The 22,459-nt window shown below is 44.1% G+C and overlaps 1 protein-coding gene across 1 annotated transcript; it reads left to right on the top strand.

Annotated features, from left to right (window-relative positions):
• The first annotated feature begins 1,694 nt into the window (after window positions 1-1,694).
• Window positions 1,695-22,358, top strand: LOC311084220 (uncharacterized protein). Its single transcript, XM_084116135.1, has 6 exons — window positions 1,695-1,845; window positions 2,134-2,445; window positions 7,989-8,120; window positions 8,489-8,680; window positions 15,855-16,178; window positions 22,014-22,358. Exons 1-6 carry the CDS (start codon window positions 1,788-1,790, stop codon window positions 22,019-22,021), a joined length of 1,026 nt encoding a protein of 341 aa, XP_083972261.1. The 5' UTR covers window positions 1,695-1,787; the 3' UTR covers window positions 22,022-22,358.
• Window positions 22,359-22,459: the final 101 nt, after the last annotated feature.

Genomic DNA, 22,459 nt, shown 5'->3' with positions numbered 1-22,459 from the left:
TTTTTATTAACATGTTTAGATTTTATAAAATTACTGTGCAGATTACTGTGCAAATTACTGTGTTTTATTTGTAAGAATATGTGTCATTTATGAGATCAGACACCCGTCCCCACCAAACCCCTGCGGCCGCCGCCAAAATCTCACTCTGAACTCAGTTCAAAACTTGAGAGCCCTGTGACTAAGTCTGATGATTCACAACAGTTAGCCTACTTTTTACATTTAGAGCTTTTACACTAAAAACACAGGGTTATAAACAACCCAATTTGGCTTGTTTTTTATCCCAAGGAATGGGTAAATATTAGGACAGAACACATGTTGGGGTAATTTTACCATACATGAATTAGTGTTTACATATTAACTTAAATCCTCTAAACTTTTGTAAAATACTCCACACAACCATTGGTTTGCATGATAACTTGTTAACGCCATTTGCATGATATTATGTTACGCAGGAACCGCTAACTTCTGATGCTGTGACTGACTCCATAACCTGCCCATAAACTAACACTGAACAGTTCTGAGGACATATTTTATCATTCAAAGTATTTATATTTAATATCTTTCAGAATAAAATCATTTATTTTATGCAAGGATGCAAAAGACTGATGCGACACTTGTTTAGGTTGCATCTCTGTATTCTTAGCATAAAATTAAATGATTTACAGAACAGTAATGATTTTATATATTTAAAATAAAATGCACACAAACCTGTATTTTACCATTTAAATGCACCAATTCACTGAGAACTGCTCTCTCCTGAAGAGGATGCAAAAAGCCCTCGATAAATAACTCAACCGCTGGGTTGTTACAATTGACCCAGGAGCTGGGTAACACAAAAAAAACACTGAAAAATATAACCCCCCCAAAAATGACCCAAAAAGACTCAACCCAGCATAGGCTTGAAAAAATAACCCAGGTTTTTTTTTTTTTTTTTTTTACTTTCTATTTCAGATTGTTTTAAAAGCTCTACTTTTGATAAACTCGGTTGCTCTCGATGTTTCTTCCTCGTCGGCTTGAATATCTTCATTTATCCTCATTTATCTCTATTCTCATGTTTTCCAGCTCGTATACTTGTATATCATGAGGAAAATACAGAACACCATACAGATTGTGAAGTTGGACAAGAAATGCTGTGATAGACAATGTTACATTAAAGTAAATATATGTATGTTGAATAATATTTAGAAAAGAGACTAAAGCCAGTTGAACTAGAGGAGCAAATGAGAAAGAAACCCCACCAGTATCTTGCAGAAAACACTAGAAGGAGCGGCGTCTGTAAACAGCAAAACATGATCTGCGTATTGAACCAAACATGGAATGATGATTTTGAGAGTGACCTTGGTACCAGATAGTCTCAGTGAGCTCGTATTATGATTTACACATGCAAAGATGATTTAAGCATTTTCAGACCTTTAGAAAACACTTGAAAACGCTAGTATGGATGGAGATACATTATCGAGCCTGTTTATTTCTGCTTGATTTACACTGGTTTGGACTTAAACTTTGTTCACTGCTTGTGTGTTTGGCCTTGCTTCAGAGAAGCTGTTTGCTGATCGCCTGAACTTTGCCTTTTCCTGGTTTTGAGTTTTCATTCAGGGCCAGAATTCATTTGAAAATGTAAGATCAGCAAAAGCTTGTTGATTTTCGTGATGTAAAAGAGGATGGACGTGCGAGTGTAAACTGTGTGAGAGGTTAAACAACCAGATAAATATCTCAGTTCAGTCTTTCAGATCAATCTGAGTGTTTCAGACATTAAGAGTTACTATCGTGGGCTTTTCAGTGAACCGATGAAGGAAATGTTTCTCAGATTAGTTTTGCTCTGTTTGTGTTTGTGGCGTCTGGATGGTGAGTTTTAAATGTGTTTTTCTGGTTTCAGTTGTTTCTGTTCTGATGTGATAAATTACTGGTTAAATTAGTCAGAAAGGATTAACATTCACTGTTATTCTCATATAGAAACAAATAATGTGTGATTTTGCTGAGAGAAAACACTCTTATTTGAGATTAAATCTAATGCAGTTATTGATTATATAAAACTGTTTAACTATTACTATTATTACTACTTTTAGTGAAGTTTCATCAAACCAACATCAAGTGATTTTAAAGCTTTAATCTGTGAAAAACTCTGTTCTTTAGGAGTGTTTGGTGAGTTTGTGTCAGTGAAGGTGGGAGATTCAGTCTCTCTAAACTCTGATCTTACTGAAATGAAGGATGATGATGTGATTCAGTGGAGGATTGGAACTGAAAACACTTTAATAGCTGAAATCAATAAACGGGCCGACAGAATCACTGTATATGATGATGTTCTTGATGGGAGATTCAGAGACAGACTGAAGCTGGATCATAAAACTGGATCTCTGACCATCACAAACACCACAACTGAACATACTGGAGATTATAAACTACAGATCAACAGTGAGATCAAGAGGTTCAGGCTCTATGTCTACGGTGAGTAAAGATTTTGAGTGATACGGTCCCACATTTGGGATTTGGAATGTTCAGTGATGTCACATAACTGTCAGATTCAAACTCTTCAGTCAATTTGAACTGCGGCGCAAACAAACATGGCGGCGCCATCTCACATTTTAAATCAAGATCATGATGGTTCGCCATGGAAACAATAATGGAGAAACGTTTTAAAATAAATATCGCTTTGAAAAAACTCACCCAGTCAGAATCACACGTGAAAGGGTTAAATAGACTATTAGTTTCACCTGTTTTTAATGACAAAATTAAATGAAACTCCTTTTTTTTATTTTTTTTTATGATATTGTTTATTTCAGTCACTCTAAACTCTGATCTTAGTAATAGTAGTTTATAGTAATCATCAGGATTTTTAAATGTATGTAATGTTTGATAGAGAGCAAACGCAGTGTTGACAGAGCCGGGCTAATATGATCACACTTCCTGGTTCTAGTAAGAGCTCGAGCTGCTGGAGTTTGCTTGGTAACGCTTTAGATTACAGCCCGCAAAGAACTGCGTATTTAAAACTAATTTACAGTGTAACGTTCTGTAATTATAGTGTACCTACAACATGTAAAGTTTTAGGAATAAAGGGGTAATAACCAGAAGAATTAACAAATTATTTATACTGTCGGTATTTTAGAGCTAAGCGTTACTTATTCTTCTATTATGATTCAACAATCTTACATTTGAGAGCAATTTAGCGAGAACATGCACTGCAAACCTTTTTGTAATAACAGTATACCAATACATATAGGCTTTTAAAAAATATATAGTGTACATATCTGTGCATTTATACAGGACTTTCTTTTAACAAAATTGCACTGAGAACTAAAACTATTGCAACTTTTGCTTAAATACTGGAGAAATATACTCTTGTTCATGTAGTTACAGGGTAAGTGTGACTTCTGCGGGCTGGACATTTAAGTGGAGCTTGTTATTTTGTTCCATTTTCCATTTTGAAAGTGTTTTGTTAATACAGTACTAACACTTACTTTTCTTTTTTCTGTTCTATATCAATTTAAAAACTGTTTTTGGCATTTGGTTGGTGAGTTTAAATGTGTTTTTATGTCTTCAGTTGTTTCTGTTCTGATGTGATAAATTACTGGTTAAAATAGTCAGAGAGGATCAACATTCACTGTTATTCTCATATATAAATAATTGAACTGTGATATTACTGTCAGATCATGTTTGAATTCAGCTCTAAACTCAGTTATCAGGGAATCACTAAAACAAAATAAATATGAAGCACCAATAAACAGCATTAGTTTTAGTGTGTAATTTCTCTTTTCTGAAGTAAAAGTCTCTTTTTTGATGTAGTTATTATTGGATATATATATATATATATATATATATATATATATATATATATATATATATATATATATATATATATCTCACCTACCTCAAATAATCTGTAAAATGTAAAAAAAAAAAAAATCCTGGAAAAAATCTTTTTGCAAATAATATTTTAACAGGACATCCAGATAACCATACAACATTATATTCATTACATTCATTCATAATATGTATGCATTCCTATGCATATGAATATGAATCAAGTAAATAAACCTATATGTCAATTCTAAACTGCTTTTTTATTATTGTTGTTTGCATTCACTCATGTAGGTGCTGGTCATAAAATTTTAATATCATCAAAAAGTTGATTTATTTCAAGAATTCAACTTAACAGGTGAAACTAATATATTATACAGACTCATTACATGCAAAGTGAGATATTTCAAGCCTTTATTTGTTATAATTTTGATGATTATGGCTTACAGCTTATGAAACCCACAAAATCAAATTCACAGAAAATTTGAATATTACATGAAATCACACAGTAATTACACAGTGATACCATAGTCATTGAACCAGGTTTTGGTTCTTTTGGCAGTGTGGGCAGGTGCAAATCCTGATGGAAAATGAAGGAAGCATGAAGTGCTCTGAAAATGTCCTGGTAGACGGCTGCGTTGACTCTGGATTTAATAAAGCACAGTGGACCAAAGTCCTCTTTTCTGATGAGAGCAAATTTTGCATCTCATTTGGAAACCAAGGTCCCAGAGTCTGGAGGAAGAATGGAGAGGCACACAATCCAAGATGCTTGAAGTCCAGTGTGAAGTTTCCACAGTCTGTGTTGGTTTGGGGAGCCATGTCATCGGCTGGTGTTGGTCCACTGTGCTGTCCACTCAACGCAGCCGTCTACCAGGACATTTCCAGAGCACTTCATGCTTCCTTCAGCAGACAAGCTTTATGGAGATGCTGACTTCATTTTCCAGCAGGATTTGCACCTGCCCACACTGCCAAAAGAAACAAAACCTGGTTCAATGACCATGGTATCACTGTGTAATTACTGTGTGATTTCATGTAATAAAAGTTTCACCTTTTTTTCATGTGTCGTTTAATTTAATTAGGTGATTCTAAGTTTAAATATTGATGATTACAAGCTTGGGGGAAATGCAATTAAGTGCAATTAATTACAGCAAATTGTGCAATGAATTAGTTTTTTTTTACTGATTCCCAGCCCTAATATATATATATATGTGTGTGTGTGTGTGTGTGTTTGTGTATATACTACACATACATATATACACACATACTTACACACACAGTGCTTTAGAAACTTTTTGACTTGGCTTGTATGCATATTCAGTGTGTGTGTGTGTGTGTATATATATATATATATATATATATATATATATATATATATATATATATATATATATATATTGAATGTATACATACAATCCACAATATAGATTGTTTCACAGCAGCTTCACAATAGAAACAAATTCAAAACAAATTCTCCTGTAAAGCTGCTCTAACAAGCCAATAGTGTGATTATTCAGCTCAAGTCACTTCAGTGTTGACTCAGTTTAGTTCAATAACTGTAACATTCACAACTGTATGTGTACATATATACTGTACACATGTACATGTGACAAACTCCTGTACACTCACTGCAATGATCAAGCAAAAGACAGTAGAGTAGTGTTTTACATTTTTCACATCTGTGTGTAGTTTGGTGTGTATGTGGCTAATCATTTGATGTTTGTGTGTAGAGTTACTACGCAAAAACACAATTTTTGGAAGAGTTTGATTTTACAAGAGCTGTCTGATGTTTTGCATGTTGGGTGCGTGTTTTGTGGTTTTGTGTGTAGAGTTTCCAAAAAACTTGAGCCATGGTTTCAGAAATTGTGTGTAAGCAATTTGAAAAACTGTTATTCTGTTATTCTACCATCAGTCGTTTAAAATTTGTATTATAAATGGTCAAATATTAATTTAGCTACTTCTAACCTCTTTTTCAAGTGAAGCATTGCACTGGAATATTTATTGTGAAAGGTGCTGTAAAAGTATTTTGAATTACTTGATTGTTTTTGGCATCTGGTTGGTAAGTTTTAAATGTGTTTTAATAATTAGTTATGACTTTAGTTGTTTCTGCATTCGATTCATTATTGGTCTCTCTAAATGTTGGTTCTATAAAACAAAAAAAAAGCTCAAACAGCATTAGTTTCAGTGGGGCTGTTTACACCTGGCCACTTCATGTGTTTTCTCAGATCGGATAGCTATCTGATTTATCAAAACTGTTACGGATCTGTGAAGGAGGACTCAAATGCAGGATGACAATTAACAGCTTTATTGACAAACAGATGACACGACGAGGTGGGAGAAGATAGCAATCCAATCTATAGGTAGAGATGAGACAATGACAACAGCAGAGCAGCAGATGTAGTGAGGTGTCCGTAGGCTGGAGTGTAGATATGGCAGATCAGGGTGAGACCAGAGGTAACCAGCTAAAGCCAGACAGGAACTTCTTACAGCTTGGCGCTCAGGTATCTCAAGCTCAGAACAGGGCTGCTTGCTGGACAGGACTTGGACAGGACTGGAACAGGGAACAAGGAACAGGGAACAAGACAGAGCCAATGGCAGGAACCAGAGCACTAACAAACTTTTACAACAAAACACTAAAGACTTAAGAGAAACGATACGCAGTACTCCGAAGTACAACATTTAACAAACTGGCAAATACAAGAGGGAAAGAGCAAACATAAAGAGAGCTAAGAACATGAGGAACAGGTGAGCACACTCAGACAAACAAGGACTTAACGAGGAGACAGGTGCTAACACTCAAACAAGGACTCAACTAAACAAGGGGGCGTGGTAACGGGAAACAAGGAGGAAGGGACAGAGGAGCACATGGCAAACACAAACAAAGACACAGCCATGTGTCTAAGCACAACATAAACATAGATACATTAAACAGAGACAACAGAGACAACGCTGCCAGGGCAGAACCCTGACAAAAACGATTCCATTTACACCTGGTCACATAAATGTGTTTTTGCGAAACGGATTTAAATCCGATCTTCAATTCCCGTGTTATATGCAGATTTAATGGAGTGCACGTCACCGAAAGCAACAGATATGAGCTGCATTTTATTGATCATCAGCTAAAATTTCAAAATCAAAGACTGCAATAAGAGAGAGTGGCAACAGCCCTGGTAAGATCATTTTGTTTCTTTACTTTTAATGATGATGATGATGATTGTGTGATAAGCGTCTGCGACTTACTTTCACTTTCATTTGCGATAGTTTGCACGTTGGCTTAATGAATAGATGCTCAGCTGCTCATCTGCGGTGACGCGCGTGTTCCAGTAGCGTCGTCATATCTGGCTATAGCATTACATAGCCTATAACACGCTCTCACACGTTTATTTTTTTAGCATTTTTGGGAGGAGTACAATTTACATATGTGGTTTCAACAACCAGATGCATTTACACTTGTCCAGTTTCGTCTGGAATGCGTCTCAGACCTCCTGAAGTGGCCTCCTCTCAGTATCCCATCTGAGAAAACGCATGAAGTGGCCAGGTGTAAAGTGTTTTCAGTGTTTGATGTTGTGTGGATCAGTCCAACTTCATCAGTAAATGAGTTTTATTCAAAATCATCTCAAAGATACAATTATTAATCGGTTTTGTAGTTTGGAAATGTATTTCAAATGTAAATTTCAAAGTGTTTAGTAATCCATCATAAAGTTATTTAAAAGTGTAACAATCACGAGGCAGGATGCAAATGCAAGTAAAAAATGCTTTATTAAGCCAGAGAAGATAGATGCAGGTCAGGCGGACACAAACATAGATGGACGGTGACGCAGGGACCTCGGCAGGCAACAGGTGGTGTGCTCGGTGATCCAGTGCAGTAATCCTCGGTGACAGTGTGTGGTCAATCAGTGCAGAAGTGAGGGAATCCAGACAGACGATGATCACGAAGACACGAAGCAAATCCACAATCCAAACGAACAGGCACGGGAACAGGAACAGGATCACACACCGGGAAAACACCACAACGCTCTGACAAAGAGTGAAAACAGAGGGACTAAATAGGGGTCACTGATCAGCTGCAGCGATCAGCGACCCCGCCCCGCCCACAATCACACATACAATGCAAGAGAAAGGAGACAGTGAATTCATGAACCGTGACAAAAAGTATATCATTTAAACAGAAGAATCTTGTTGTGTTTGTACTTCAGGTCTGTTTGGTGTTGATGGAGAAAGGGCAGATTCAGTGAATGAGGGAGATTCAGTCTCTCTAAACTCTGATCTTACTGAAATGAAGGATGATGATGTGATTCAGTGGAGGTTTGGAGATAAAAACACTTTAAAGTCCCCGTGAACCGGAAGTTGCAAACGACTTTTCTCCAGTGTTGTGACGTGTTTCCCAGTGAAACGGAATATTGAACAGAGGGCAGGGTTTTACTCTAGCGCTCCTCCTCTCCATCTCTGCTCATAGCAGACTAACGGTTTGAGGGGAGTGGTTAAGCGTTTCCCAACCCAAGTCCTCAGACCTACGTCATCAGGGAAGGTCCTCCAACGCAGAGGGGAGGGGCATTTTCAGATTTTGATTAAAGATTACGAAGCCAAAAAATTTTTTTGTGTGGATTGACTTGCATGGATGAATTGTTCACCACAAAACGATCAATTTAGGCAAACAAAGTAAGTATAGTCAATTTTGATTTCATGTGGACTTTAATAGCTGAAATCAATAACCGGGCCGACAGAATCACTGTATATGATGATGTTCTTGATGGGAGATTCAGAGACAGACTGAAGCTGGACAATCAAACTGGATCTCTGACCATCACAAACACCACAACTGAACATACTGGAGATTATAAACTACAGATCAATCGTGAGATCAAGAGGTTCAGGCTCTATGTCTACGGTGAGTAAACCTTTTGAGTGATACGGTCCCACATTATGGGATTTGGAATGTTCAGTGATGTCACATAACTGAAAAATAAATGTCGCCTAGAAAAAACTCACCCAGTCAGAATCACGGGTGAAAGGGTTAAATAGCCTATTGGTTTCACCTGTTTTTAATGACAAAATTAAATTAAACTTTATTTTTGTTGTTTTATGATATTGTTTATTTCAGTCACTAAACTCTGATCTTAGTAATAGTAGTTTATAGTAATCATCAGGATTTTTAAATGTATGCAATGTTTGATAGAGAGCAAACGCAGTGTTGACAGAGCCGGGCTAATATGATCACACTTCCTGGTTCTAGTAAGAGCTCGAGCTGCTGGAGTTTGCTTGGTAACGCTTTAGATTACAGCCCGCAAAGAACTGCGTATTTAAAACTAATTTACAGTGTAACTTTCTGTAACTATAGTGTACCTACAACATGTAAAGTTTTAGGAATAAAGGGGTAATAACCAGAGGAATTACCAAATTATTTATACTGTCGGTATTTTAGAGCTAAGTGTTACTTATTCTACTATTATGATATAACAATCTTACATTTTAGCAATTTAGCGAGAACATACACTGCAAACCGTTTTGTAATAACAGTATACCAATACATATAGGCTTTTAAAAAATTATAGGGTCCATATCTGTGCATTTATACAGGACTTTCTTTTAACAAAAGTGCACTGAGAACTAAAACTATTGCAACTTTTGCTTAAATACTGGAGAAATATACTCTTGTTCATGTAGTTACAGGGTAAGTGTGACTTCTGCGGGCTGGACATTTAAGTGGAGCTTGTTACTCTTTTGTTCCATTTTCCATTTTGAAAGTGTTTTGTTAATACAGTACTAACACTTACTTTTTCTTTTTTCTGTTCTATATCAATTTAAAAACTGTTTTTGGCATTTGGTTGGTGAGTTTTAAATGTGTTTTTATTTGTTTTTTTTTATTTGTCTTCAGTTGTTTTTGTTCTGGTACCATGTGATAAATTACTGGTTAAAATAGTCAGAGAGGATCAACATTCACTGTTATTTTCATAGAAATAATTTAACTGTGATTTTACTGTCAGATCATGTTTGAATTCAGCTCTAAACTCAGTTATCAGGGATTCACTAAAACACTAAACCAGGGTTTAGGGTTTCACAGGGTTTCACTAAAACCCTGTATATATATATATTGTCACGGGGTGAAGAATCACTCGACAAGGCAGGCTTCGTGAAAAGGCCCCGGAGGGTGGATTTATTTACAATCAAATAAAACTGGTGAAAGTAGGTAAGCCGGTGTGTGATGGCTGGTGCTCTAAGTGCTCTGCAGTGCTCAATCCAATCGAAAGTGGGTGTCCAAAACGTGCTCCAAAGTGGTGGGCTGTCGGTCACTCACTGCTTTCTGGGGAGAACAGAGAGAAAGGTTAGACCAGCGTTTCATTCGGCTCGAGACCAGAGTCTCTCTGTTTGCTCAGCATGTGCTGCTTATGTGGCTGTGGGCTGATTGAGAGCAGCTGTGACCGATCAGCCGGCAGTGAGGACGTGCAGGTGTTTTGTGTTGGTTGCCAGGGCGACGCTGATTCCTCCGCGGACGCTCGTCACATTCCCCCCCCCCAAGCGTCGTTCTGGTCCTGTGAACAAATGGAGACAGCAGGGGTGAAGTAAGGGGAGGGTGGGGAACGACACCTGACAGACCTGCATAAGCTGTCCAGATCCGTGAGAGGCCATCGGCGTTCGCGTTGGCGGCCCCGGCCCGATGTCGTACCTCAAAGTGGAAGTCCTGGAGCGCTAGGAACCAGCGAGTCACCCTGGCGTTGGTGTCCTTGGCGCGGGCCATCCATTGTAGGGGCGCGTGGTCTGTGACCAGGGTGAACTTGCGGCCTAGGAGGTAGTACCGGAGCTCCAGGACTGCCCACTTGATGGCCAGGGCTTCCTTCTCGACGGCGGCGTACTTGCTCTCGGCTGGGGACAGCTTCCTGCTGATGTAAATGATCGGATGCTCCTCACCTTCCTGGATTTGGGACAGGACGGCTCCCAGTCCTGTGTCGGAGGCATCCGTCTGCAGCAGGAAGGGGCAGCTAAAGTCTGGAGCGCGGAGTACGGGTGAGGACGTAAGTGCTGCTTTGAGCTGGGCAAAGGCCTCCTCGACCGATGGGGTCCAGCATACTTTCTCCGGCTGCCCCTTCCTGGTCAGGTCTGTCAGGGGGGCGGCTAAAGAGGAGAAGTGGGGGTAAAACATCGGTAATACCCCGCCAACCCCAAGAAGGCTCGTACCTGGGTCTTCGTCCGGGGCCTCGGGGCAGAGTGGATGGCCTCTACTTTCTTTTCCTGCGGCCGTATGAGGCCTCGGCCGACTTGGAAACCCAGGTACTTGGCCTCGGAGAGGGCTAGATGGCATTTGCGGGGGTTGGCGGTGAGTCCAGCCCGCCGGAGCTCCGAGAGCACCCTCCGCAGACGATTGTGAGACATTCTGTCCATAGAGTGTGTGAAGATGACATTTCCTTTGCAAACGTCGTTTCTGGGGCAACGCAGCAGAACAGGAAGCCGCCTACCCTGCATGAGATGACGGAAGCTGAAATGCTCGAGCTTGTGCGGAAGATCAGTATCAGCGACTGTTAGATGCTATGCCGTTAGAATTGCTTTTTAGAGCCTTGCTGCAAATAAGTGTGTGTAAAACTATTTCAAAGGCAGAACCTGAACTCAAGGCTATATAAGTTCCACGGAACTCAAGGCTATATAAGACGCAAACAAAGGAAGATTTATTGCTCTTCCTTGCAACCAACAGCCTAGTATGCCAGCTCTTACTAGGTGCAAGAAGTTTGCTATCTTTAGCTATTTTTTACATCTGTTAGTTAGTACTCTTTTATAATCTGTAACAAGTATTCCTTTCATTTGATTATTTTAATAAAGTTTGTTAAAACATTTTTTATAATCATCTGTTTGGACCTTGGATTTTTGAGTACCGATCTCTTCTGTCCGGACCAGGAAGTCCTTTGTGCAGAAGACGCACGTGGGGTGAGCATTCTTTTTGACAAATGATTTACCACCATGTGTGTTGATTTGATCATATAGCCTAGCCAAAGAGGCAGCATGTAACAGGGTATTGTTATATTGCAAAAAAGGTTTAAGGAGTACCTCAAAAAACAGACTTATAATACTTGTGATATCTCTATTATTTTTATAGTAGAATATTTACTTGTATAGACTGATCGTCTAACTTCTTAAGGTCACGACTAAAGGATAGGCTCTTTAGTTACCGCGAGATTATCTTTATAAACTTGGAAGGGGGTTTTAAGATAATTGGGAACGGTATTAATCGTGAACCATTACACGATCCAGATGTTCCTCCCATGCCTCGGAGTGGATCACCACGTCATCTATGTAGGCGGCTGCGTACGCCTGGTGGGGCCGCAGGATGATGTCCATCATTCTCTGGAACGTTGCGGGGGCCCCGTGCAGGCCAAAGGGAAGGGTCCGGTACTGCCAGTGGCCACTGGGGGTCGAGAAGGCAGTCTTTGGTTTAGCAGTTTCGGAGAGTGGTACCTGCCAATAACCTTTAGTGAGGTCTAGGGTGCTGATGTACCGGGCCCTTCCCAGGCGGTCCAGTAGCTCGTCGACCCGAGGCATGGGGTACCCGTCGAATTCTGAGACTTTGTTCAGGCGGCGGAAGTCATTACAAAAGCGGAGGGTGCCATCCGGCTTTGGGACCATCACAATGGGGCTGGACCACGGACTCCGGGATGGTTCAATTACCCCCAACTTCAGCATTTGTTGGATTTCTTCCTCAATAGCCTGCCGACGAGCTTCCGGGATGCGGTAGGGCCGTTGCCTGACGATGACTCCGGGGGGTGTTTTGATGTCGTGCTGAACCACATTGGTCTGCCCAGGCTGGGAAGAGAACACGTCCTGGAACTGACTGACCAGGTGCTGCTGCTCCGCCTTCTGGGCAGCCGAGAGATGAGGGTTGACGTCAACAACCACGGGATCGGTGAGACTCAAGGCAGCCACCTGGTCCCGGGTCCCCACCCATTTCTTCAGGAGGTTGATATGGTAGAGTTGCTCCGTCTGCCGTCGTCCAGGTTGCCTCAGCCGGTACGTGACTGGTCCAATCCTTTCCACCACTGTATATGGCCCTTTCCAGGAGGCCAGGAACTTGCAGGCGGAGCTGGGGACCAGGACCATGACGCGGTCTCCGGGCTGGAATTCCCGTGGTTGGGCTGCCCGGTCGTAGTGGCGTTGCTGCGCTTGCTGGGCCTTGCTGAGGTGTTCCCGGACCAATGGCATCACTCGATCGATCCGTTCTCTCATCTGTCGAATGTGTTCGATGATGGTGCGATGAGGGGCAGGCTGCTGCTCCCAAGCTTTCCTGGCGACGTCAAGGAGCCCACGTGGTTGACGGCCGAACAGGAGCTCAAAGGGGGTGAAGCCAGTTGAGGCCTGGGGAACTTCACGGATCCCAAAGAGCACGTAGGGAATCATGAGGTCCCAATCCCGCTTATCCTCCGCCGCTACGCGTCTAAGCATTTGCTTGAGGGTCTGGTTGAATCTCTCCACGAGTCCGTCCGTCTGAGGGTGGTAGACTGTGGTCCTCAACTGCTTCACCCGCAGCAGCCTGCAGAGATCTGCCATCAGCCGGGACATGAACGGGGTCCCCTGGTCAGTCAGGATCTCCGAGGGGAGGCCGACTCGGCTGGCCAGCAGAAACAGCTCCTGGGCGATGGACTTCGCGGTGGCCTTACACAGGGGGACTGCTTCTGGGTACCGGGTGGCGTAGTCAACGATTACCAGGATGTGTTCGTGTCCGCGGGCAGACTTTGGCAACGGCCCCACTATGTCCATTCCAATCCGCTCGAAGGGCACCTCGATGATAGGCAGCGGGATGAGCGGGCTGGGGGGAGGGGTCCTGGGCGACGTGACCTGGCAGGTCGGACAGGCTTGGCAGAACCGCTTCACTTCGGCCTCCAGGCCCGGCCAGAGGAAGCGGTCGCGGATGCGCTGAGTGGTGTTGGCTGCCTCGAGGTGACCTGCCATGGGATGGGAATGCGCCAGCTCCAGGATGGTTTCGGTCTTGGCTCGGGGTACAACCAGCAATTTCTTCTCCTCCCCCTCCGCTGAGCGACACAGTACAGCAGGCCATTCTCAACGACAAAATGCGGGAGAGGATGGGGCCGTGGGAGGACGTCTTTTCCATCGACGACTCGCACCTGAGCCCAACAGTGCTTGAGCCGATCGTCCTCCCGCTGTTCCTTGGCGAAAGAGCCCCCTTCAGCAGCCTGTTGGTAAACATCATAGAACGGATTAGTAGTCGGGGAGGGGGACTCACCATCTCTCCCGCTGTTGGAGGCGAGCAGGGCCGGTCGGCGGCGGGGTCCACGCGGCCGTCTCCGTCTTCGACGGTTCCCCTCTGGGCTGGCAGGCTGAGTAGCGGTGGTGAGCAGTCTGTCAAAGCCGGGCCAATCCCTCCCAAGCAGTACGGCCACCGGCAGGTCCTTCACCAGGCCAGCCTCCACTGGCCAGGTGCCTTGGGGTGACGAGATGGTGACTCTACGGGCCGGTACTTGGCGAGTGTCTCCGTGGCACGCGGGGCTTGAACTCCCATTCATGAAACTGCTGGGCGGCGCAGATGGAGGCCGAGCCTTGCCAAAATTTCCCTTGACTTCGTTATAGTCTTCGGCGACTGCACGGGGAAGTGAGAAATAAGCCCGTTGGGCTTCTCCGGTGAGGGGTGCCAGCGCGCGTGCCCAATCGTCCTCGGGTCATGCCTCACACTGAGCGGTGGTTTCAAAAACCTGCAGGAAGGCTTCCACGTCGTCTTCAGCGGTCATCTTCGGCAGCAGGCAGGTTGCCTGGGCGCGAGGATCAGGTAGCGGAACGCGCTGGGCGGCGGAGGCACGGATGGCGGTGAGTTCTTCCTCCGTCCTGCCCTGGCGAGTGGCGAGATGTTCCACGATTTGTTGCTGGCGGATGCTCACTTCAGCGAGGCGTTGTAATACTTCCTCCATCGCGGGGACGAGCGCGCCGCTTTCCGCCACCTGTAGTGCACAGACAAAAAGGAAAAAAATTAGGGGTTGGGGCGGTGAACTTGCCGGTGATTCTTCACAGACTTGCCCGCATTCTCCACCACTGTCACGGGGTGAAGAATCACTCGACAAGGCAGGCTTCGTGAAAAGGCCCCGGAGGGTGGATTTATTTACAATCAAATAACACTGGTGAAAGTAGGTCACTCGCTGCTTTCTGGGGAGAACAGAGAGAAAGGTTAGACCAGCGTTTCATTCGGCTCGAGACCAGAGTCTCTCTGTTTGCTCAGCATGTGCTGCTTATGTGGCTGTGGGCTGATTGAGAGCAGCTGTGACCGATCAGCCGGCAGTGAGGACATGCAGGTGTTTTGTGTTGGTTGCCAGGGCGACGCTGATTCCTCCGCGGACGCTCGTCACAATATATATATATATATATATATATATATTGAATGTACATACAAGCCACAATTTAGATGTGCACAGATTAGCAGCTTCACAATAGTAACAAATTAAAAACAAATTCTCCTGTAAAGCTGCTCTAGAAGCCAATAGTGTGATTATTCAGCTCAAGTCACTTCAGTGTTGACTCAGTTTAGTTCAATAACTGTAACATTCATCAATTATGCATATATACTGTACACATGTACATGTGACAAACTCCTGTACACTCACTGAACAAGCAAAAGACAGTAGAAAGTGAAGCACTGCACTGGAATAGTTATTGTGAAAGGTGCTGTAAAAGTATTTTGAATTACTTGATTGTTTTTGGCATCTGGTTGGTAAGTTTTAAATGTGTTTTAATAATTAGTTATGACTTTTGTTGTTTCTGCATTAGATTCATTGTTGGTCTCTCTAAATGTTGGTTCTATAAAACACTGAAGCTCAAACAGCATTAGTTTCAGTGTGACGTGATTCTCGTCTGAAGTAAAAGTGTTTTCAGTGTTTGATGTTGTGTGGATCAGACCAACTTCATCAGTAAATGAGTTTTATTCAAAATAATCTCAAAGATATAATTATTAATCAGTTTTGTAGTTTGGAAATGTATTTCAAATGTAAATTTCAAACTGTTTATATTAGTAATCCATCATAAAGTTATTTAAAAGTCTATCATTTAAACAGAAGAATCTTGTTGTCTTTGTACTTCAGGTGTGTTTGGTGTTGATGGAGAAAGGGCAGTGTCAGTGATGGAGGGAGATTCAGTCTCTCTAAACTCTGATCTTACTGAAATGAAGGATGATGATGTGATTCAGTGGAGGTTTGGAGATAAAAACACTGTAATAGCAGAAATCAATAAACGGGCCGACAGAATCACTGTATATGATGATGTTCTTGATGGGAGATTCAGAGACAGACTGAAGCTGGACAATCAAACTGGATCTCTGACCATCACAAACATCACAACTGAAAATGATGGATATTATAAACAACAGATCAACAGTGAGATCAAGAGGTTCAGGCTCATTGTCCAGAGTGAGTAAACCTTTTGAGTGATACGGTCCCACATATGGGATTTGGAATGTTCAGTGATTTTTTTGATGTAGTTATTGGGTATACATACAACACACTCTGTCACACATGTGCAGGTACCACAGCACTGATATTAGCATTTATTTATGGAATATTTTATTCTGATTGGTCAATCGCTGCATTCACATATTTTCTGATAAAAGTCGTCGTCCATAGCAACACTGTATTTCTGACCACACATTCGGTTTAGCTGCGACTTTCTCTCGTATCACACCACAGACTTTCTCAAGCGCTCTGTTAATTCATATGTGCTGATTTGTAGACCTTATTCACATCAGTGATATCTTTGACATCTTAACTCTTGACATCTCTTCAGTGAGTTGTACTTATATTTAATGTGTTTTTGGATTGTTCTGCTAATGAAATACTGCAAAAATATCTTTCCAAGAAGTTTCAGTAGACAAAAAACTCCAGACAGCTTTTTACAGCAGATGCCTTTGAAAAGTCTATTGCTTCCATACCTGTCATGGCGCTGCTCTGAATAAGGTCTATAGTGGGTGTGGTTTAGTTATTTGGAGAATCTTTAAGCAGTGAAGTGGCCTCTAGATGGAGTCTGGTCATGTGCGATGAAGCACACGGGTAGACAGCATTGTTTTGTCTGATATTTTTTTCTACGGCCACGATGACGAGACGCAGATGTAAGCACTGATAAGGGAGTCGGCCATTTTAAGCGCTCATAATCAATCACATAATCCTTCCAGTAGTGACGGGCGCTTTCTAAACACTCTTTGTGAAGCTTTGAAACTTTGTGAATCATTTGTTTTGAACCTGTGATTTGGAGCATGTATCAAACTTCTGAAGTCACGTGATTTTAGTAAACGAGGGTTCATTACACGCCATAACAGTTTGTAAATGATTCAAAATTTCAATGTTTCAACAAGTAACTCATGAACCCATGAATAAACCAGCATCCATATATAATTTTTACCTGATTTATAATGACACTTTCTATGACAGGTTCATTGTTGGTCTCTCTAAATGTTTGTTCTATAAAACACAGAAGCTCAAACAGCATTAGTTTCAGTGTGACGTGATTCTCGTCTGAAGTAAAAGTTTTTTCTGTGTTTGATGTTGTGTGGAGCTCAGACCAACTTCATGAGGAAATTAGAGTTTATTTAATGTGAGATGCAATGATTAATGCCATTTTAACACAATTTTGCTTCTGTTGTGACTTGTTGATCATATTTGGCATTGTGCAGTATATTATTTGTTGTTGAACGTGTTTTCCATCACTCTTGTTGGTCTTTAGAATTCTACAGTTTTAGAATTTCATAACAAAAGTAAAAGACACAGAGACTCCATTATAGGCCTCACAAATACAAAACAATCATTCAGTGCAAGAAACATATCCCATAATACTGACTCATATCCCAAAATACTCACTGACTCATATCCCAAAATACTCACTGACTCCATCCCATAATACTCACCGACTCATATCCCATAATACTCACCGACTCATATCCCATAATACTCACTGACTCATATCCCATTATACTCACCGACTCATATCCCATAATACTCACTGGTTTATATCCCATAATACTCACTAACTCATATCCCATAATACTCACTGACTTATATCCCATAATACTCACTGACTCCATCCCATAATACTCACCGACTCATATCCCATAATACTCACAACTCATATCCCATAATACTCACTGACTCATATACCATAATACTCACCGACTCATATCCCATAATACTCACTGACTCATATCCCAAAATACTCACTGAATTTTATTCCATAATACTCACGACTCATATCCCATAATACTTACTGACTCATATTCCATAATACTCACCGACTCATATCCCCATAATACTCACCGACTCATATCCCATAATATTCACTGACTCATATCCCATAATACTCAGTGACTCATATCCCATAATACTCACCGACTCATATCCCAAAATACTCACTGACTTTTATCCCATAATACTCATGACTCATATCACAAAATACTCACTGACTCATATCCCAAAATACTCACTGACTCATATCCCATAATACTCACTGACTCATATCCCATAATACTCACCGACTCATACCCCATAATACTCATCGACTCATATCCCAAAATACTCACTGACTCATATCCCATAATACTCACTGACTCATGTCCCATTATACTCACTGACTCATATCCCATAATACTCACTGACTCATATCCCAAAATACTTACTGACTTTTATCCCATAATACTCACGACTCATATCCCATAATACTCACTGACTCATATCCCCATAATACTCACCGACTCATATCCCAAAATACTCAGACTTTTATCCCATAATACTCTTCTGACTCCATCCATCCATCCATCTTCTACCGCTTATCCGGGGCCGGGTCGCGGGGGCAGCAGTCTAAGCAGGGATGCCCAGACTTCCCTCTCCCTAGACACTTCCTCCAGCTCTTCCGGGGGGACACCGAGGCGTTCCCAGGCCAGCCGGGAGACATAGTCTCTCCAGCGTGTCCTGGGTCTTCCCCGGGGTCTCCTCCCGGTGGGACATGCCCGGAACACCTTCCTGGGAAGGCGTCCAGGAGGCATCCGGAAAAGATGCCCGAGCCACCTCAACTGACCCCTCTCGATGTGGAGGAGCAGCGGCTCTACTCTGAGCTCCTCCCGAGTGACCGAGCTTCTCACCCTATCTCTAAGGGATCGCCCAGCCACCCTGCGGAGAAAGCTCATTTCGGCCGCTTGTATCGGGGATCTTGTCCTTTCGGTCATGACCCACAGCTCATGACCATAGGTGAGAGTAGGAACGTAGATTGACTGGTAAATCGAGAGCTTCGCCTTGCGGCTCAGCTCCTTCTTCACCACGACAGACCGGTACAGGGACCGCATTACTGCAGAAGCTGCACCGATCCGCCTGTCAATCTCCCGTTCCATCCTTCCCTCACTCGTGAACAAGACCCCAAGATACTTGAACTCCTCCACTTGAGGCAGGAGCTCTCCACCAACCTGAAGCGGGCAAACCACCCTTTTCCGACTGAGAACCATGGCCTCGGATTTGGAGGTGCTGATTTTCATCCCAGCCGCTTCACACTCGGCTGCAAACCGTCCCAGTGCATGCTGGAGGTCCTGGTTTGATGAGGCCAACACGACAACATCATCCGCAAAGAGCAGAGATGAAATCGTGTGGTCCCCAAACCTGACCCCCTCCGGCCCCTGGCTGCGCCTAGAAATTCTGTCCATAAAAATTATGAACAGAACCGGCGACAAAGGGCAGCCCTGCCGGAGTCCAACACCCACCGGGAACAAGTCTGACTTACTGCTGGCAATACGAACCAAGCTCCTGCTCCGGTCGTACAGGGACCGGATAGCCCTTAGCAAAGGGCCCCGGACCCCATACTCCCGGAGCACCCTCCACAGGCCGCCGCGAGGGACACAGTCGAATGTCTTCTCCAAATCCACAAAGCACATGTGGATTGGTTGGGCAAACTCCCATGAGCCCTCCAGCACCCTGTAGAGGGTATAGAGCTGGTCCAGTGTTCCACGACCGGGACGAAAACCACACTGTTCCTCCTGAATCTGAGGTTCTACTATCGGCCGGATTCTCCTCTCCAGTACCCTGGCATAGACTTTCCCAGGGAGGCTGAGAAGTGTGATCCCCCTATAGTTGGAGCACACCCTCCGATCCCCCTTCTTGAAAAGAGGGACCACCACCCCGGTCTGCCAGTCCAAAGGTACTGTCCCCGACCGCCACGCGATGTTGCAGAGGCGTGTCAGCCAAGACAGCCCCACAACATCCAGAGACTTGAGGTACTCAGGGCGGATCTCATCCACCCCCGGTGCCTTGCCACCGAGGAGTTTCTTGACTACCTCGGTGACTTCAGCTTGGGTGATGGACGAGTCCGCCTCCGAGCCCTCAGCCTCTGCTTCCTCAATGGAAGACGTGACGGCGGGATTGAGGAGATCCTCGAAGTATTCCTTCCACCGTCCGGTGATATCCCCAGTCGAGGTCAACAGCTGCCCACCTCCACTGTAAACAGCGTTGGTAGGGCACTGCTTCCCCCTCCTGAGGCGCCGGACGGTTTGCCAGAATCTCTTCGAGGCCGACCGATAGTCCTTCTCCATGGCCTCACCGAACTCCTCCCAGGCCCGAGTTTTTGCCTCCACAACCACCCGGGCTGCAGTCCGCTTGGCCCGTCGGTACCCATCAGCTGCCTCAGGAGTCCCACAAGCCAGCCAGGCCCGATAGGACTCCTTCTTCAGCTTGACGGCATCCCTTACTTCCGGTGTCCACCACCGGGTTCGGGGATTGCCGCCTCGACAGGCACCGGAGACCTTACAGCCACAGCTCCGAGTGGCTGCGTTGACAATGGAGGTGGAGAACATGGTCCACTCGGACTCAATATCTCCAGACTCCCTCGGGATCTGGTCGAAGCTCTGCCGGAGGTGGGAGTTGAAGATCTCTCTGACAGGAGATTCGGCCAAACGTTCCCAACAGACCCTCACAGTACATTTGGGTCTGCCGAGTCTGTCCAGCTTCCTCCCCCGCCATCGGATCCAACTCACCACCAGGTGGTGATCAGTTGACAGCTCCGCCCCTCTCTTCACCCGAGTGTCCAAGACATACGGCCGGAGGTCGGATGAAACGACCACAAAGTCGATCATCGACCTCCGGCCTAGGGTGTCCTGGTGCCATGTGCACTGATGGACACCCTTATGCTTGAACATGGTGTTCGTTATGGACAAGCTGTAACTAGCACAGAAGTCCAATAACAGAACACCACTCGGGTTCAGATCAGGGGGGCCGTTCCTCCCAATCACGCCCCTCCAGGTGTCACTGTCGCTGCCCACGTGGGCGTTGAAGTCCCCCAGTAGAACGACGGAGTCCCCAGTCGGAGCACTTTCCAGCACCCCTCCCAGAGACTCCAAGAAGGCCGGGTACTCTGCACTGCCGTTCGGCCTGTAAGCACAAACGACAGTGAGAGACCTATCCCCGACCCGAAGGCGTAGGGAAGCGACCCTCTCATTCACCGGGGTGAACTCCAACACATGGCGGCTGAGCTGGGGGGCTATAAGCAAAGCCACACCAGCCCGCCGCCTCTCACCATGGGCAACTCCAGAGTGGTGAAGAGTCCATCCTCTCTCGAGGAGTGTGGTTCCAGAGCCCAAGCCGTGCGTAGAGGTGATCCCAACTATCTCTAGTCGGAATCTCTGAACCTCACGCACAACCTCAGGCTCCTTCCCCGCCAGAGAGGTGACATTCCATGTCCCTAGAGCTAGATTCCGCGTCCAGGGATCGGGTTGTCTAGGCCCCCGCCTTCGACTGCCGCCCGATCCACTTAGCACCAGCCCCTTACGGTCCCTCCTGCAGGTGGTGGGTCCACGGGAGGGTGGCCCCATGTCGCTCCTTCGGGCTGAGCCCGGCCGGACCCCATGGGGGGAGGCCCGACCACCAGGCGCTCGCATACGAGCCCCAACCCCGGGCCTGGCTCCAGGGTGGGGCCCCGGCTGCGCCATACTGGGCGACGTCACGGTCCTCGTTTTTTTTGGCATCATAAGGGTTTTTGAACTCTTCTGACTCATATCCCATAATACTCACTGACTCATATCCCATAATACTCACTGACTCATGTCCCATTATAATCACTGACTCATATCCCATAACACTCACTGACTCATATCCCATAATACTCACCGACTCATATCCCATAACACTCACCGACTCACCGACTCATATCCCATAACACTCACCGACTCATATCCCATAACACTCACTGTTTTTCTCCTTTGACTCTGTGTGTTTGTGTCACAGGAATCTGAGATGACGGAGGTGATTTACACGTGTTTCACCACAGAACAATCATCAAACTCTGTGATTCTGTTTCTCACAAATGATGATCTGATCACAACAACTGCATCTGGCTTTACACTATTACGGTTTCAGATATAATAATATAATAAATATAATCTGATTTGTTGTTTTGTTTTGTCATTTATATTTCCTCTAAGTGATCTTTGAGTTTATTGTGATCCTGAATGATAAATACTGTAGATTTCCCAAGACTGTTTTAAAATATTTAGTATAACATGCTTTATCCTCCATATGTGTCTGCTTGTGTTTATCAATAAAGTTTTCTCTCTCTGAGGTTCAAGAGTCTCTCCATGTTTTATGTATTATTTCCTCTTTTGGAAAGTCATTGAAACACTAACGCAGATTTTGTTTTCCTATTTGATTAAATGAACACATGAAAATGTGTT

Source organism: Abramis brama, assembly GCF_963993115.1.
Source record: "Abramis brama genome assembly, chromosome: 6".
Classification (NCBI taxonomy): Eukaryota; Metazoa; Chordata; class Actinopteri; order Cypriniformes; family Leuciscidae; genus Abramis; species Abramis brama.
The sequence above is the reverse complement of the archived record's forward strand: the minus strand, read 5'-3'. Positions and strand labels throughout refer to the sequence as shown.

What these genes read in the sequence shown, in the direction of transcription:
- LOC311084220 (XM_084116135.1), top strand. Translation starts at nt 1,788, where the DNA reads ATGAAGGAAATGTTTCTCAGATTAGTTTTGCTCTGTTTGTGTTTGTGG. An exon ending in GTGTTTGTGGCGTCTGGATG is followed by an intron (nt 1,846 to 2,133) that starts GTGAGTTTTAAA and finishes TCTGTTCTTTAG; the next exon opens with GAGTGTTTGGTGAGTTTGTG. An exon ending in TGGAGATAAAAACACTTTAA is followed by an intron (nt 8,121 to 8,488) that starts AGTCCCCGTGAA and finishes TGTGGACTTTAA; the next exon opens with TAGCTGAAATCAATAACCGG.